The sequence below is a fragment of the Catharus ustulatus genome, chromosome 5, assembly GCF_009819885.2.
Source record: "Catharus ustulatus isolate bCatUst1 chromosome 5, bCatUst1.pri.v2, whole genome shotgun sequence".
Lineage (NCBI taxonomy): Eukaryota > Metazoa > Chordata > Aves > Passeriformes > Turdidae > Catharus > Catharus ustulatus.
This window is the reverse complement of record NC_046225.1, coordinates 21,615,289-21,632,465: the sequence shown is the minus strand read 5'-3', so window position 1 is coordinate 21,632,465 and position 17,177 is coordinate 21,615,289. Positions and strand designations below refer to the sequence as shown.

The 17,177-nt window shown below is 42.9% G+C and overlaps 1 protein-coding gene across 4 annotated transcripts in view; it reads right to left on the bottom strand.

Moving 5' to 3' along the window:
* Window positions 1–280: 280 nt before the first annotated feature.
* Window positions 281–17,177, bottom strand: part of RAP1GDS1 (Rap1 GTPase-GDP dissociation stimulator 1) — a 96,478-nt gene continuing 79,581 nt past the window's right edge. For all 4 annotated transcript variants that reach the window (XM_033059838.2, XM_033059836.2, XM_033059837.2 and 1 more), the window contains 8 exons: window positions 15,047–15,190; window positions 14,668–14,799; window positions 13,761–13,895; window positions 12,114–12,239; window positions 11,024–11,163; window positions 8,092–8,218; window positions 5,662–5,790; window positions 281–959 (listed from right to left, as the gene is read on the bottom strand). In XM_033059838.2, coding sequence (XP_032915729.1) covers window positions 832–959; window positions 5,662–5,790; window positions 8,092–8,218; window positions 11,024–11,163; window positions 12,114–12,239; window positions 13,761–13,895; window positions 14,668–14,799; window positions 15,047–15,190 — 1,061 coding nt within the window. In that variant the 3' untranslated portion in view covers window positions 281–831. The remainder of the gene's footprint in view (window positions 960–5,661; window positions 5,791–8,091; window positions 8,219–11,023; window positions 11,164–12,113; window positions 12,240–13,760; window positions 13,896–14,667; window positions 14,800–15,046; window positions 15,191–17,177) is intronic.

The window sequence follows — 17,177 nt, the reverse complement described above, 5'->3', positions numbered from 1 at the left end:
GTAAATAAAGAAGCAAACCCAGGAGCACTCATACACACATGGCTTTATGGGGTAAGAATTGTATCATGCATTGCTGCTAAAATGTATGACTGTAACGCCACACAGTGCCTCCTGTGTGAGCACACACAGTGAAAGTGGCTGGAATAGCTTCCTTAATATCTGCTCAGCTGAAAGGCAGTGATTGCATTGGGCCAGAGCCAGGAACAAAATGAACTCACCAGTGCATGATGGTGCAGTCGTGGCTTCTGTGTGGGATTAGAAAAAAGGACAAACCACAGGGTAAAGTGAGAGCACTGAAATTTTTATTTGTTACCTCTAGGTACCACGAGTTTGACATTAATAGGCAAGACCAGTGAATGAGCAGCAGTACATTGCATTCAAACCTGAATCTCCAAAGCACCAAAAATTGAGCTAGACTTACTTTAGACTTACTTCTTAATCCTATAGTCAGCACACTAGTCTGGACTTGCTGCATCTCGTATTGTCCCTAATTTAGTAGTACATTTTTATGCAGTTAGGGGGCATGAGGAAAGAGTCAATTGTGTAGTACCACTTCTACATCATCATAGGACTACAACATGCACATTCTACTATGTGGCCCAAGCAACAAGAATACAAGTAGAACAGTTACGGGTGGAGACAGCTTCATGTTAACACCACCTATGAATTTGTAGAAACCTTTTTGGACGGGTACCTACAGCAGTTCATCAATTTATGTGGGAACGTTACACGCATGCACAAGTGATACAGTGGAAAACATAGCAGGAGTGCCAGCAGGACGGAGGACAAAGGTGAAATCTGTGATGAGATGCACTGGAAACAAGACCTTCCTCAGCTTTCTACAGCAAGTCTCTGCTCTGTTAGCGAGGCCTGCTGGGCAACAGTTTTGTTCTCATGGCTGCGGAGTTTTGATATGACTTCTAGAAACGCCATACTCTGCACTTCCTTTTGAAGAGGTTCTGGAAAAGGAAATATTAAAAGAAACAGTGCTTTGTATGAGACAGGCAGAAGAAAACTGCAAGAAACTTGTCTAGTAAACCGTGTACACAGAAACATGCAGCTGTGAGTATGCATAATCTGGTTATTGTTTATTTTTGGAATTGCTTTTGAGGATGGAGAGACAACTTTTCAGGGCCTCCAGCACACACAAACTCCATGGATTTCAGGTAATGATGAATGATGAAGCTGCTGCATAGCACTGGATTGCCTTCCATAACAGATGCCTAGGAAGTATTTTTAGTGAAAACATTTTTTGGTTTATTCTTTAAACTAGCCTGAGCAATTGAGCTAGCCAGACAGGCTCATTGCATCGTTTGTGTGTGTCGACCCTTACTGTTGTGTGGGGGTATGAGATGGGTCCTTTATTAATGTGGCATCACCTGGTCACTGTTTGCTGTCCCTTTACAGCTCAGCTCTGAAGTTAATGCAAACACAACACGCAGAGCATTGCCCAGTGCAGTGCATATGGATGCAGTGTTTATGTGCTACTCAAAACTAGGAGACACTGTCTAATGATTTTGATCCTGGATTGCATATTACAGTAATTTCACGAATACAAGCCGCACCAATTTGACTAAGATTTTGCTCCTAAACCGGAAATGCGGCCAATAGTCAGGAGCGACTAATATGTGAATAATTTTCTGACATTTACAACCTCAGAAGTGCCAGCCAGAGTGCCGAGCTGAGCTGCTGCAAAGTTGGCATTTTGCGATTGTTACAAATTGCTACTCTGTTGCACCACGGGTGGAGCCTGGCTGCCTGCAGGCAGCACGGGGGGCGGGGAGTGAGGCGGGAGAGCTCTCTACCACAGCACGGGGGAGAGACAGGGAGGACCTGGGCCGCCCCTGCCGCGGCTCTGGGAGGCAGTGGGGGGCTCTGTCCCTGCCTGCCACCACAGGGCAGCGCCGGGCTGTGGTGACCGAGCCCAGTGGCAGCGGCGGCTGGCCCCCAGTGGTCCCGCCGAGCGGCAGCGCCGGGCTGGGCTACCTGGCCCCGTCAGCAGCCCCTAGCGGGCCGAGCCTGCACAGCCTTAGTTGAGCCAGTAAACCCTGCCCTGCCGCCGTTCTGTTACTATTTGGCAACTTTGTTGCACGCGGGTCCTCGCTGCGGGCGACAGAGCGGCTTATATTCAGGTGCGGCTTATTTATGGACAAAAACCGAAATATTTGCCAACACCAAGGGATGCGGCTTATACTCAGTGCGGCTTGTATTCGTGAATTTACTGTACTTACCTTTTGTATTAAGAGAGGCTGGGAGCAACTCATAAAATTAAGCAATTTGTAAGAAATTTGGCAAGTTTTCTCAAAGCCCTGTACTCTGAACATCTCACAGTTTTGATCTAAAATGGTTGGTTTTGTTTCATGCCTCTAGTGAAATCCCACTCAGCAACAAATACAAATAATTTTGCTTTCCACATGTTGCCGGGGGCCTAACCTCTGAATTTCCCAGGAGAATTCCCAACCACCTGTTTCAGATAGCTAAGCTTTATGCTGTGCTATTTACTTTTTGTTTTAAAAGCAAGCTTTGGCATTTGTTTCCATCCTTGCCTACTTTCTTAATTCACATGTTTTTAGTTCTCATGTAGTTTAACCTCTATCATGTAAGAGCTGGAGCCTCTTATACTGCTGTGCAGCTGGAAATGTGTATGTACAGACAGATGTCAGTGAAGCTGTTGGGGTGTTTATGCTATGTGTGCACTTCCTGCTTTCTCCTGAGATATCAACATGTTTAACCAGGCATTTCACTGTGCTTTACCATGGCTGGTAACATCCAGTTTCATGGAGACTCTTGCCTACAGAAAACTGTGCAAAGACTGCTCTGCTTTGGATGATTCTTCCATTTTCCATTGTCCTCATTTTTCTTTCCCTATTCATTCACTCAGTTGCAAAGGAACTTTCAGATGGAAAGAATCATATAAAAAATAGGTATCTGTTAACCACTTAACACCAACTGAAGTTCAGCAAAGACAAATGCAGAGTTCTTCACCTGGGGAAGAATAACTCCAGGCAGCAGCATGGGCTAGGGGCTGACCTGTTGGAAGCAGCTCTGTGGAAAAGGACCTGGGTGTCCTAGTAGACAAAAAGCTGTCCATGAGCCAGCAGTATCCTTGTGGCCAAGAAGGCCATTGGTATCCTGGGGTGCATTAGGAAGAACATGGACAGCAGGTCAAGAGGACCCTCTGCTCAGTCCTGATAAAGCAACATCTAGAGTGCTTTTGTCCAGTTCTGGGCTCCTCAGGACAAGAAAGACAAGGAGTTCCTGGAGTGCATCCAGTGGAGGGCAGCGAAGATGATTAAGGGACTGGAGTATAAGTCACAAGGAAAGGCTGAGGGAGCTGGACCTGTTCAGCCTCAAGAAGAGATGACAGAGAAGGAAACATTAATGTCTGTGAGTATCTGAAGGGAGGGTGTGAAGAGGACAGAAACCAGGCTCTGCTCAGTGATGCCAAGCAACAGGACAAGAGGCAACAGGCAGAAGCTGATGCACAGGAAGTTCCACCTGAACATGAGGAAGAACTTTACTGTGCAGGTGACTGAGCACTGAACAGATTGCCCAGAGAGGTTCTGGAGTCTCCTTCACTGGAACATTGTGGATGCAATCCTGTGCCATGTGCTCTAGGATGGCTCTGCTTGAGCAGGGAGGTTGGACCACTGTGGTCCTTTCCAACTTGACCCATTCTGTGATTCTGTGAACACAGAGATGTTGGCAACATCAAGTTAAATGTGATGCCAAATACCCCATAACAAAGCATAGTAACAATAGCAGCCACTGGAGAATTAAACTTAACTAGTGGAACTGTTTCTAGTCTTTATCGAACTATACTGGGGTCAGTTACTTTAAAAATAACTACACAGGTCTGTTCACAGTAGAATAAGGAAATGTGATTCACTATGTGGAAACAGTAATGAAAACAGTTTAGAGGCAACAGAACTGTAAGAGGTGTACTTCAATATTTTCCCATGTAAAGAGCTCCTTGATCCTCCTCTCCTTGGTTTAAATAGTAACTCCCCCAACTTAAAAGTTAATACCAGGGTTGCTCAGTTGTTATTCTTGTGTCCTTACTGATTTTACACAGGTCTGTTCATCAGGAAGCAGGGCAGAACTGGGTCAGTCAAATGCTGGGCCTTAACTTCACAGGTGCATAATGCAGTGACATGCTGCTATCTGTTTTCTGGGAGCAGGGTAAGGAGCCTGATGCCTTAGGCAAAGCTTAGAGTGCGGTTGCAGACTGAACTCTACCACTCAGATAACCCTAAAACACCCCCCTAAGACTGGTCTGTACGCTGGTGGACAAGAGATACAAGTCTTTGACTTTAAATAACTCTGTCAGTCCTGCAGGTGACAGGATTCAGGAAGGGAAAATGCAACTGTCAGATTTTCTGAAGATGATTATTTTAGTTGGAAGCAGTGGAAATAAAGATCAAGACAGTGAGGCTGACTGTGAACCTTTGACAAAAGCCTTCTGCTCTAAATTGCATGGATAGTCCCAAGCATGACATGGCTCTAGAAGGTTGTGAGTAATGACTAAGTTTACATTTCTTAACATTAAAGTGAGTGCTTACTGAGAGCTGAGGCTTGTTAGCAAATTTTGAGCACAATCTTTGCACACAGAAATGTGTATACTCTCTAAAACCAATTATTTTTTCCTGTAAGATGGCAGGAATACAACATTCACTTGCATAGATGTACAGGTCTCCAAAATTACACTTGCAGTGCGCATGGTGAACTCTGTAAAAAAAGCATCTTTGTTTACAGAGACAGCACATGTTTAACTGTGGTATCTTTTAATCTATTAACTGAATTGCTATAAACTAATCTCTAAAGAGCCTTCATATGTTTCACACTTGGCAAGTTGTGCAGACAGGCTCTGACTTAACACCTTTCTGTAATTATTCCAGTTCTTTGTCATCTTAGTTGTCTGTAAATGCTTAAACCCCTATGGAATGAAATTTGTTCTCCCTCCACAGATTCAGTCTTTCTTAAAGAACTAAATTAAAGAAATGTAGCAACATTTTGAAAACCTGAATGAAATTTCCCCATGACACCTTGCTCTTTTTTGTTTTGTGGTTTGTTTTGTTTGTTTGCCCATACACAGGTGGGAAATTGCAATATCAAACCACAGCCTGCTCCAGCAGTCTGCAAACAGCCTGGTCTTTAGCAAAGGGTGAGCTCAGAGAGATGAGAGTTTACAGTGTCCAGCAGTGATGTGCCTGTTGTGCCTGGTGGGCTGAGCATGCGAGGGTTGTTGAGGGAAGGAGTCTTCCTAGTGACATAAATGCAAGGATCCTTCCTAAAGCACCATCACACATCAAGTACAGGGAACTTGCAGCTAAAAATGAAAATAAAGGTCTTGTGATCTGCATGTTTGCAAAGACGACTTGATATCATACCGCTTTTCATTTGTTTCCTGTCAAAGTTTGAGCTAGCTGCATCCTACAGAAGCCAGGGTCAAGTTTCTGCAGTTAATATCCAAAACTGAGTTAACGACTTCATCCTTGACACTATAGACACTGCAGAGTCATAGTAAACGGAACCTTTGTGTCCATATCCATTGTGAACAGAGAACCAGTCAGTGTGTTTGCACATGCTCTGTGTTCAGCTGTAGGAGAGAACTATATTGCATACATAAATCTTGGGAAGCAGCGTCTCCTGCATACTCACCAGATCCTATAAGAGCACAGATCAGTACCATGGAGTTATACTTTATTTCTGGAGCACTCCTGTCGTCTGAGAGCAGTCTGTGTAGAATCTGAACAAGCTGAGCATTTTCAAGATCCTTTTCAGCAGTGACTGAAATACAAGTGAAAATTTGTAAGTCTGTAAGTGCCACTTGCTTTGATGCTTCCATGAGTTACCACTTTATTGAAACACGATCTCTCACCCGAGTGAAAGTGAGGCTGGGGTACATAACTCATTGGTATAAAACTCAAGCACGTATTTGATGGCATGATGACAAAAATCACAGCTCTTGCTATAAATGAGAAGTTGTCTGACTGCTTGAAAGGACAGTCACAGAGTTTATTGATGAAATCCAGTCTTAATGTGTAGTAAGCTGATAGAAAAGCCATGAGATTTTCTAGCCATTTAGGCCAACACCTGGAATATTTCAGCTTTCAAGACTTCCATTGCCTGAATTTGCTTTAGGAAATTCTGTCTGGGAAAATATAGATTGTGTAGTTCTTGATTCCATGGTAGAGGGAGCTCACGGTCCATTATAAAGCCTGTGGAAAACTTTTCAAGATCTCCATTAGAGTTACTGCCTCTGTAGCTTTCTAAGATTACAAGAATTGAATTTGGACTCAACCTTTAAATGCCTGAAGACAAGACAAAGAGATGATGTGTGTGAATAGGAACATCTTTCCTTTTATTTGAAACAATTCCTTGATGTATTGGCAGTGATTAGAAAATTGAACAGAGCATTCCTGTAGTACACAATGGCAAGAGATGAAATCAAGAACAAAAATATGTAAGGTTGTGTAGTTCCTTAGTTAACAAGTAAGCAAATAGGATAAACAAAGCCTCTGTTGAGCATTTACTTTCTTGTTTGAAAAGCTGAAGTACTACAAATGGAGGTCAAGACATGTACAGTAATTTCACGAATACAAGCCGCAGCAATTTGACAAAAATTTTGGTGGAAACCCGGAAGTGCGGCTAATAGTCGGGGGCGGCTAATCTGTGAATAATTTTCTGACATTTACAACCCCAGACGTGCCAGCCAGGGCGCCGAGCCAAGCACCTGCCAGTAAAAGCCGGCATTCCACGATTGTTACAGTGTTACTGTGTTGCCCTGGCTCCCTGCAGGCAGCACGGGGGGGCGGGGAGAGAGGCGGGAGAGCTCTCTTCCCTTCTCTGCCGCAGCCCAGGGGAGATACGGGGGGGCCCCGCGCCGCCATTGCTGCGGCCCGAGGAGGAGGGGGGGGGGCCGCGCCGTAATTGCCGCGGCCCGGGGAGGATGGGGGAGGGCGCGCTGCCATTGCCGCGGCCCGGGGAGCTGACGGGGGCCCTGCGCCGCCATTGCCGTGGCTCGGGGAGCCGACGGGCGCCCTGTGCCACCATTGCCGCAGCTCGGGGAGCCGACGGGGGCCCTGCGCCGCCATTGCCGCAGGTCGGGGAGCCGATGGGGGCCCTGCGCTGCCATTGCCGCGGTTCGGGGAGGACGGGGAGGGGCACGCCGCCATTGCTGCGGCCCGGGGAGGAGGGGAGGTGCTCTGCCCCCGCCCTCCGCCGCCGTGGCGGGAGCAGGGGGTGCTCTGTGCCCGGCCAGTGCCGCGGCGTGAGCAGGGCGCTCTCTCCGTGCCCGGCCGGCGCCGCGGCGGGAGCGGGGCCGGGGCGAGCGAACCCAGAGGCGGCGGCCAGCCCCGAGTGTCAGCGCCGGGCTGGGCCACCTGGCCCCGTCAGCAGCCCCTAGCGGGCCGAGCCTGCACAGCCTTAGTTGAGCCAGTAAACCCCCCGCCCTGCCGCGGTTCTGTTAGTATTTGGCAACTTTGTTGCATGCGGGTCCTCGCTGCGAACGACAGAGCAGCTTATATTCAGGTGCGGCTTATTTATGGACAAAAACCGAAATATTTGCCAACACCCAGAGATGCGGCTTATACTCAGTGCGGCTTGTATTCGTGAATTTACTGTAATCATGCCTGCCTTCATATGTCAATTCTTAGACTTACTTCTGGGTAATTTAATGAAGACATAATGGGGGCATTAACCACTTCTGTGTATTCCGTAGTTCTTATTTTTTAGGTAAGTAGACGCTTCACTTTGAGAAGCTCTTCAAAAGCGGATTAACATTCCAGTGTAGGAATGGGGTCAGGTCATATAGTCTCTAGTCTAAGGTATGTTTGCTTTGTGGGTTTTACCCCAAATCTGAAAGTTAAGCTGGAGGCCTTTCTAGATTGCATCATGGAGCAGATCCTGTATAACCAGCACTCTCCAGTTTCCTGCATAACATGATGGCTTGCCTGTGTCTGCAGGAACCACCACAGAAATACTGAAGGGCAGGTGGAAGGAGGAGGCTATTCTACATTGCATTCTCCCTCTATGGCTTGGGCACAGGCTAGACAGGAAACAGGTGAAGTGAACTGCTGGGATACTCACCTAACTCTAGAGCCGCTATCAATGCCAGTGCAACGAGAGCTTCATTTTGCATTATTACGTGTTCGCTGGTCGCCATGGTTACTAAATGCTTGATGCCACTGCTCTGTACAATAGTCCTAATTACATCCTAAAATAAATAGTGCAAAGATGAAAAAGTTCTGCATTGCATACAAACTGTATTAAATAAGGGAACCATCAGGGGTGCTGTGTTATCTGTGGATAAGAATACTCACTGGCTTTATGCACACATAAGCACTTTATACATCAATGTACACACATACAGGGCTACACATGATCTGTTACTGCTCTGCAATTGTAAGGTACGGGATGTTAAACCAAGGCAGGTAACCTCAAAACTAAGACACACATAATGAACTCTTTTCCAGGTTATATGGTGTAACCCAAGTTCTCATCTCAGTGCCATCAATCATCAAATAATTAGCAGTTCAAAGTATCCAACAAACTATGTACTTAGGGTAAGGAAACACACAGATGTAGTTATAGTAAAGTTATAATGCTTCATCTCTCTCCACAAATTTTCAGGGTTTCTTAAAAATGTTCAGAGAGGTGAGATCACAAACCTTCCTATGTAACAGAAATGGTGTACTTGAAAAGCTGTTTAGACGTGGGCAGGTAAACGCGCAGTGGTCTCTTATGGAATTTTTCTTCTAATACAAAGCAGGTAAGGAAAAGGGAGGTATGGGACACCAGTGTGTTGGTTTCTGTTTTAAAGCTAGCTGCTAAAATGAACTGCTGTGCAGTACTGCTGCCCAGTATCTAGGAACTTAAAATGTCATTTAACTGACTTAAATGTATCTAAAGCAGATCAAAAATACAGAGCTGAGATTCTGTTTTCAGGTCCAAAATTTCATCCAACTTACATCACAAGAAATAAATAAAGATTTTTGGTCTCCACAGGTGTTTGTTAGTTATAATTTCAAAAGTGGTTGCGCACCTCATGTTTTCATCATCTTATATCTCAAAAATATTTGCAAAATGTTTGCCTGAAAAATCCGGTGACTTGGCATGCTGAAAGGAAACTGTTCAAGGAAATGTAGAGTGGGTTTTATCATTTTTTACTTGTCCTATGAGTGCACAAAGGTTTGAAGTAGCATTTATTTTTTTAAACAAGAATATGACTTAATTTTTTCATCTATATCTTAAATTTCCATTTAAAACACTACCCCCCCTTTCTTACACCAGCCATATGCCAAAACCAATAAACTGACCTATGTGTTGAGAATTAATTACTTTTTTAGTCTTTGCACAAGCACTGGTGTTGTTTATGCAAGGAAACAGACACAATAATAATCATAATCCTTGAGAGTATTTTTAGATAATCATACTGAAGATACTAGCAGCCCAAATTACAGCCTAATGACCTAATCTTAAATCTTTTTTTCTTCCTAAATGATATAATGTATGCAAGTATTTAAGTATTTTTCTATTTTTCTGTACTTGAAATTATGTATTTTATTATTTGTGGTTTTCTGCTGGAACACCAAAGTAGTTTTCAGACTGAGACAATATGAGAACTGCTAAGTTCTATTTGAATTGGTGTGGAATTTTGGCTATATAAGTCTTAGGAACCAATCAGCATCTTTGACATCAAATTTTTTTATACTGTAGGTGGACATCACCCTTTAAAAGGCAGAACCAAATAGAAGACAGCCATCAGTGTGGCTGAAATCACAGGTACCTACTCCAGTTTTTCAGAATGACTAAAACTGACTGTTGTCTTTGTAAATATTACCCCAAAGCATTTAAAATTAAAAGCTGAATTCAAACCTTATGTTTTTAAGAACCATACAGCTGTACTCATATTCAAACCTAGAGGGCGGCAAAAGCTTAAAAAACCCCTATCCTCTCAGTTGTTATTCACTTCATGTCAAATTTCCTCTGAGTGCATGCACCCCACAAAAATTAATTCACCTGTGAGAATGCTGTTATTTTCTGCCTTAATAGCTATTTGATTTCATCAGTAGTGTCTCCACATTTAGAAATGAATTCTGTTGTCTTATAGAGAATATTTATTATGTCACTGCGGTGGTGTTTGCCATCCACGCGTGCATGTTGAGGACTCCAGAGAGGGGGGCAGAAAAAGTGAGAACCAGAAAAACCCTGATGACTTTTAGAGGCTGAACATGAAATGGATAATTGGTATTAGACAGAGACAGTGCTATTAGAAATCAGCAAAGATTTAAATCTCTGTAAGACCTGTTGGAGACACTCAGTAGACATCTTGCCTCTACTACATTTTTCACTTCATAAATGCCATGGATGAATGAAGAGGTCACTGTTACAGTCCAAGCTCTCCAATTCACAGTTGCTATTTAAGTTCAGTAATGCAGCCTGTGTTCATATCAGTGAACATACTAAAGGAAGTCTGAGCCTGAAATAGCCTGTCTCCAGAGATGTGTTTGTCCTTTATAAGGCTGCTTTGTCTAATACTCAGCTGAACAAGAATGGTGGACTTGGACTGCTTAGGTAAAGATGTGATGGGAGGGGCAAATTAATTTTTCCTAATGTTATACCTTTTGCCATATACAAGCAAGCTTTTGTTAAAATTTGGAATAAATTATAATTTCTAATGATCCATCAGAATCTTAGAACTCTGAAATATGCTGTATGAAGAGTAGGGAAAGAGACTATTTCTGGATCTCAGTTTTATGTAAATATATAGCAAGATCCTACCAACTGAGTTCACTGATTCTTCATATATAGCATCATTAAAACACAGAGAATACAGCATGCTGAACTTCTGCAGGATACATTAAAAATAAAAATGAGTCAAGCCTTGGGCAGAGGAGATGTAACACATGAATACCCAAGCTGGCTCGCTAGAAGGATTGAAAGCTGGAGGGTTGGTTACCACCAGCAAGTGCACAGGTGAGTCATAGTTCTGACGAGCTGACCTTCTCCACTAACTTACTTTTGATTTGCTGTGTCGTATAAGTGCAGAAAGTAGTCTGTTGGACTCTCCCATCACACCTGCGTGATCCTTGGCTTCACACCACTCCACCAACCGTTCCACCAGTTTTACGTTTTTGCCCAGCTGTTCAGCTGCTTCTGCTACATGATGCCGGAGCCAACAACACAACAAAAAGGTTGTCACTTTTTTAAAGCAAGTGCTAAAAAAACAAGCTGAAAGTTACTAACTTGAAGGAGTTAGAAGAACTTCACTAGTCTGCATTACCAGGGGGAAAAGTCTAGGTTGCATTGAAAGAAGTAAAGCCAGTCAAAATGAAAAAAAAAAATCCAGAAAAACATTCATAATCCAGCTTTTGAAACAACATATCAGCCCAGTTAATGAAGCTTGTGCACTGATTAAGAGCAGGGAAAATACAGGTGATATCACACCCCCAGCTGAGCTGTGAGCCAGCTCATGAATTAAAAACCAGAGGGACTGCTGCTAGAAGGGAGTGTGGTCAGTTAGATCAGGTTTGATAGACTGTAAGTCATGTAAATACATTCATAAAAATTCTATTTCATATCCAATAGTTTTGCTAGAACTAGAATGGATCTTTTGAAAAAATCTGTGGGACTGAGTCAAAAATAAATACACAGCTAATTTACCTCATGAACTATTTCTGGTTTTTAGCAGACTTTGCTTTATAAATCCTCATCCTGGGAACAAGTTGGTAACTTTCTGGAATTTCAGTCTATCAATTAATAGAGTATTATCCTGTTCTAAGGACCGAAGTACAGCCAGGGACTACAGTAAGTGAACAGCAAAACAGGAGTATTAGCTCAAAACACTCACACCTGAATACACACTTGTAATGTGACAGTGTAAAGAAGCTCAAAAGTAAATAAGCATTTGACACCTATTTGGAGAGTCTCTGGTAGTCAGTTTAGGAGTTCTGAAAAAAAATCAATCCATATTCCTCTCCTTTTGCATATTCCATGACTTCAGGAATGAAATTTAGAAAAACTCTGCTTCTCTCTTTTAAGAATCTTGGCAGCATATCACAGAGTGAACCAAAGAGAATCACTTAACATAGAGAACAGTTTATTTTTACCTTGTGCATCTATTAACATTCGTAATGTTCCCAGCAGCTTGAACTGAACGGGGGGCATCTCCGATCTGAGAAATTTCAATACAGCTTCTGCAACACCAGCTGATAGCATCTTAGCCTTATTTACAACTGCATGAATAAAGAACAGGCATTGATATCAAAAACATTTCTGGAAGATGTAGTTTATTTCAGAGCTGGCCTTGAAGCAAATTTTCAGATGTGGTTTGAAAAAGAGGTTGTGAGCACAGACTTCAGGAACAGTGTGCGCTGGTGATACTGTGTTGTGGAAAAATGTTACGGTTCCTGTGAAATTAAGTGCTTTTTCCTAGTATGCACATCTAACTTTCTGTGTTCAGCTTGAGCATCACCTTTGGTTTAGGAAAGGTATCTTCCACAAAATGCATCAGGCAGAAGCCCAGGCTAGTACTTGCATCCCCAAATATGAAGAAATTTCTCTGAGTTCCAACCACACTTCTATTTCTCACCGGCAAAGGAACTAAAGTATCTAATTAGCAGAATAACCTCTTACCCAGTTCCAATTATTCATACAAACAACACTGTGGCCTGACATGTCTGTAGTCTTTTGTTGCCTTCTTCGCCTCTCCAACCTCTCTTTCATCCCTTCCACTAGTCCATGTTCTCCACTTTCACAGAGCTCTCTGAAAGGCATTTAAGGTGCAAACCTTGCCCAGTAGTGTACTTGGAAAAAAGTACTTATCAGGTGTTTGAAATAGAGAGCTCATCATTGAGGTCAGTTATTACTTGCTTGTTTCTTTCTAACAATGCACAGGGATGGCTATGTAGGTCTCTGGCAGACACCTTTCAGCATAGGCCACAGGGAAGCTGACTGATGGAAGTGAAAATGACTCGCGTAAGAGAGGTAAGCAAACGGAATACTGCTAAACCTCAGTGGGTTTAGTTATGTATGCATGATAATTTCTAACAGTTATGATTTGTCAAAACTTGAAAACAGTAAAATAAGGTTAAATGGATGAAAGACTTATTTTTGGCTTGGCACAAGTAACCATATACAAGCGTTACAAATTTGCTTTGTTGTTTCGTGCTCTACCTTTATGCTTGAGCAATCAAAACTCACAAATTAAGTTACTAAAAATGACAAATAAGCATTCAGCATACTGCCAACAAACAGTAACTAATTGGAATAGACCAGCTATTCTGTCAGTCTACCTCCAGCTCCAATTTGGCAATTTTCAAAGTCTTAAGTAAGATGCAGTGTTTTAACAAAGTGGGCACTGTTGTTTCGTGGGGACCCTCAGCTGTAAGACACATTGTAAATGAAACAAGCAAAAAGAAAAATAAATATGCAGTGCTCTGGACAAAAAGGGTTAAGAAATCATATTCAAGGCCTCCTCAGCTCCTTGCCAATTAGAAGGCAGCCCTTTCTTTGGTGGGGAGATACTGTGGGATCAAAGAGGCAAGGGACAGTTACTATGCCTGTGATATATTCAGAACTGCTTGTCTCAACTGCTGTGCAACAGACACAAAAGCAGTGTTGGGCCAGAATGAAAAGCAGCAGTCTGACCTGCCTCTAGGAATGTCAGTCTGAACTCCCACCCACATTCCCTGGGGGGTACAGTGGGAGAACAGAATTTCACCTTTGGGTAGTTAGCAATGTAAAGAGAGGCTTACCAGGAATAGCCAGGTTTCTGAGAGCACTCAGTGCAGCGTGCTGCACAGTTACATTTCCATCCTCCACATGTCTGTCTAGCAGATCCATCAGCTTTTGAACTATGCCATTATCCACCATATGGATGCAGTTTCCGTCTGTGCAAGATGTAACAAGTCACTTGTGAAGGGAAGATTATTACTAAGATTTTTACAATAGCTTCTTATGAATAGAAGGGTTATTTCCTTACTCCTTTTTAGATTTTATTCTTGAGAATGTGACCACCATCATCTGTGGGAATTGCAGTGCTCATGACAAACTTACAAGAGTGATAGAAGAAATACTGAAGAAGGCAAAAATCCCCTATAGCTCTCTATAAATGCAAAATAATATTTTTAAAGTACAGTAATTTCACAATTACAAGCCACACCGTTTTGACTAAAATTTTGCTCCGACACCGGAAATGTGGCTTACACTCAGGAGCGGCTAATATGTGAATAATTTTCTGACATTTCCAACCCCGGAAGTGCAAATCGAGGTGCCAAGTCGAGCAACCTGCCAGTAAAAGCCGGCATTTTGCCGAGCCAGTAAACCCCGCCATCCCGTGATTCTGTTACTATTTGGCAACTTTGTTGCACGCGGGTCCTCGCTGTGAACGACAGAGCGGCTTATAATTGGGTGCAGCTTGTATATGGACAAAGAACAAAATGTTTGCCAACACCTGGAGATGCGGCTTATAGTCAGTAATGCGGCTTGTAATCGTGAAATTACTGTAAGCTTAACGCTTTTGAGGATTGTAAAGTTTAAAAGTAGTGCTGTGTAACTCAACAGCAGCTTTACTGCAACACATTTCTTGTTTGTAGCTGTACAGACAGAGCATGATAGAGGGGCACACATAAATTTACATAAGGTATTATGGCATGTTCTTACCATTTCTGGCAAAATTTGCAATAGCCAGTGCTCCTGCAAGCTGTAGCTGATGACTATTGGAAGGAATCCATGAAAGTACTCTTTGGAACACACTGCCTTTTCCTCCTTCAAATAACTTTTGCATAGATTCATCTGGGGTAAAAAGCACAGAGTCAGAAAGGCAAAGTGTTTGTTCAGGAAACTTCTCTTTATATTTGTGAAGCTCTGCTGCTTCCACTCCTGCAATGAGGGACAAAACCTGACTTGTTAAATGTTTGCGGGATGGGTAGCAGGTCATCTAGGTTATTTAGAAAATTAACAAATAGTGAAATTCAGCAGCCAAACAGTATTATAAGTATCTACTGTTGCTTTGTGGAACATAGTGACAGCCCATACTTACCTCCAAGCAATAATAGAACCATAAGATCAGAAGCTGTTTTAAGCTCTGCAATATCATCCTCTTTGTCACTGTCCACAGTCTTCTGGACGATCTCAAGTAAGCACTCCACCAAACCTGCTTCAACCAGCTGCAGTTTAATGACATCTGGAAAATAGCATGGATAATAGGAGTCAGAATCAGGATTTAAAATGCATCTATCATACACACACATATGCAGGATGGACTGTAAGAAAAAGTGATGTCAATGTTTTCACTGACAACTTGTGTACATAAAACCACGACTTCTTTATTTGAAATTTTTATGGCCAACTTCTCTTATTATTTGTCTAACAGGCTCTCCCTGGCTCTGGACTGCCTTTAGAGCACAATCATAAGCTGAAGGTGCATGGAGCTCTTCACTTCTAAAAATGAGGATATTTCTCTAAAGCAAACTTCTGGCACCTCAGTCATGACACAGCAGACTCATAAAGACTGTACTGTGTTCATGCTTTCCAAAGACAGACAGTATAGCTGCCATTCGTTGAAAGGGCTGCAGGAAGAGTGCAGAAAGGCCAAATCCAAAAGGTTGGGTTAGCAGAGAAGTTTGTTCTGAAAACTGATGAGGGCAAACTGATTTCTTAGTTGGTACTCAAAGCAAGGCTTGAGGAGGTAATAAACACTTTTTCCAGGTGACATAGAATCAGGGAACAATATTTTTTCTCTTGTTTCTAAAATAACAAAATATTTAACAGATATTTCCCTTGGAATCTTCTTTACATGCCTAAACTCCCTTTCTGTTAAGAGGTAATGGCTGTCACGCTGTTAGGTCTTTTCATATATAGAAGCAATTCTGGCAGTTTTTGCATGCTGATTTTGAAAACTAGTCACAAAGCTCTGTAGAAATGTGCAAAATAAGTGGTTTTCTCTCCATTTTCAACATGAAATAGTATTTTAACAAAAAGGAGTTTAACTCAAGTTAAAATATTTTTAGGCCATGGCTTTGGAAATACTTTTTCATACAGTTTAAAAGCCACACTTGGGAGAGGAAATGTGTTCTACCTCTGGTGAACGATGTGTTAGACTCCCAGTTTCCTGGTGTCACTAGGCTTTTGCCTCAGTGAAATTTATTGTTTCTCTAAGAGCAGCTGACCTTCTCATGAACTTTGTAAGAAAACGCAAAATCTCCAGTTGAGATTTTTTTCAAATAGGCACTTTTGCACTGAGGTGCTTTAAAAATAGAGAATTCCCTTAGCTATAGAACACGAGGTTGCAGATGTTCTGAGATTTGAAACTGAAATTGCTGCACTAGCATGCTTAATCAACAAGTACAGTAATTTCATGATTACAAGCCGCATTGATTATAAGATGCACTTCCGGGGTGTCAGCAACGTTTCGTTTTTCCTCCATAAATAAGCCACACCGGATGGTAAGCCGCACTTTCATTCACAGCGAGGATTCCTGTGCAACTTTCACAAAGTTTCCAAATAGTAACAGAATCATGGGATCACAGGGTTTACTGGCTTGGCCCTGCTCGGGGCGGCCGCCAGGGAGTGGCCCCGGCCCCGCTCGCTGCTGCCGCTGGGATGCAGGGGAGCGGTGTGCCTGGCTGCTGCCACCGGGAGGAGGGAGAGGGGCGTGCCCGGCCAGTGCCACCGCCGTGCCCCCCCGGGGCCGGGCAGCGCTGCCGCTGTGCCACCACTGCCCCGCCACCGCCTGGGGCCGGGCGAGCTCCGCCTTGGCTTGGTGCTGCTGCTGGCTCGGACTTCCTAGTTGGGAAATTTCCAAAATTTGTTCATATATAAGCCGCTCCTGAATGTAAGCCGCACTTCCGGTTTGGGAGCAAAATTTTAGTCAAAATGTTGCGACTTATAATCGTGAAATTACTGTACATTAGAAAAAAAAGCTTGAAACACTCCAACCACCAAAATCCAGACTCTGCAAATACTTAATTTAGATGGTTTTCCCTTCTGACCTATTGCTAATTATCTACAATCAAAAGCACCTAAACAGTACCAGCAAGGTGAGCTCATTTAAGTGTGCCTTGAATCTACAGTGGAAATGTTTTTCTGACTACCTCTCAACATCTGAGCATCTGAGTTAGGATCAGCAGCAGTGAATTTCTCAAATCTTATTGCAACTAAAAAACATACTC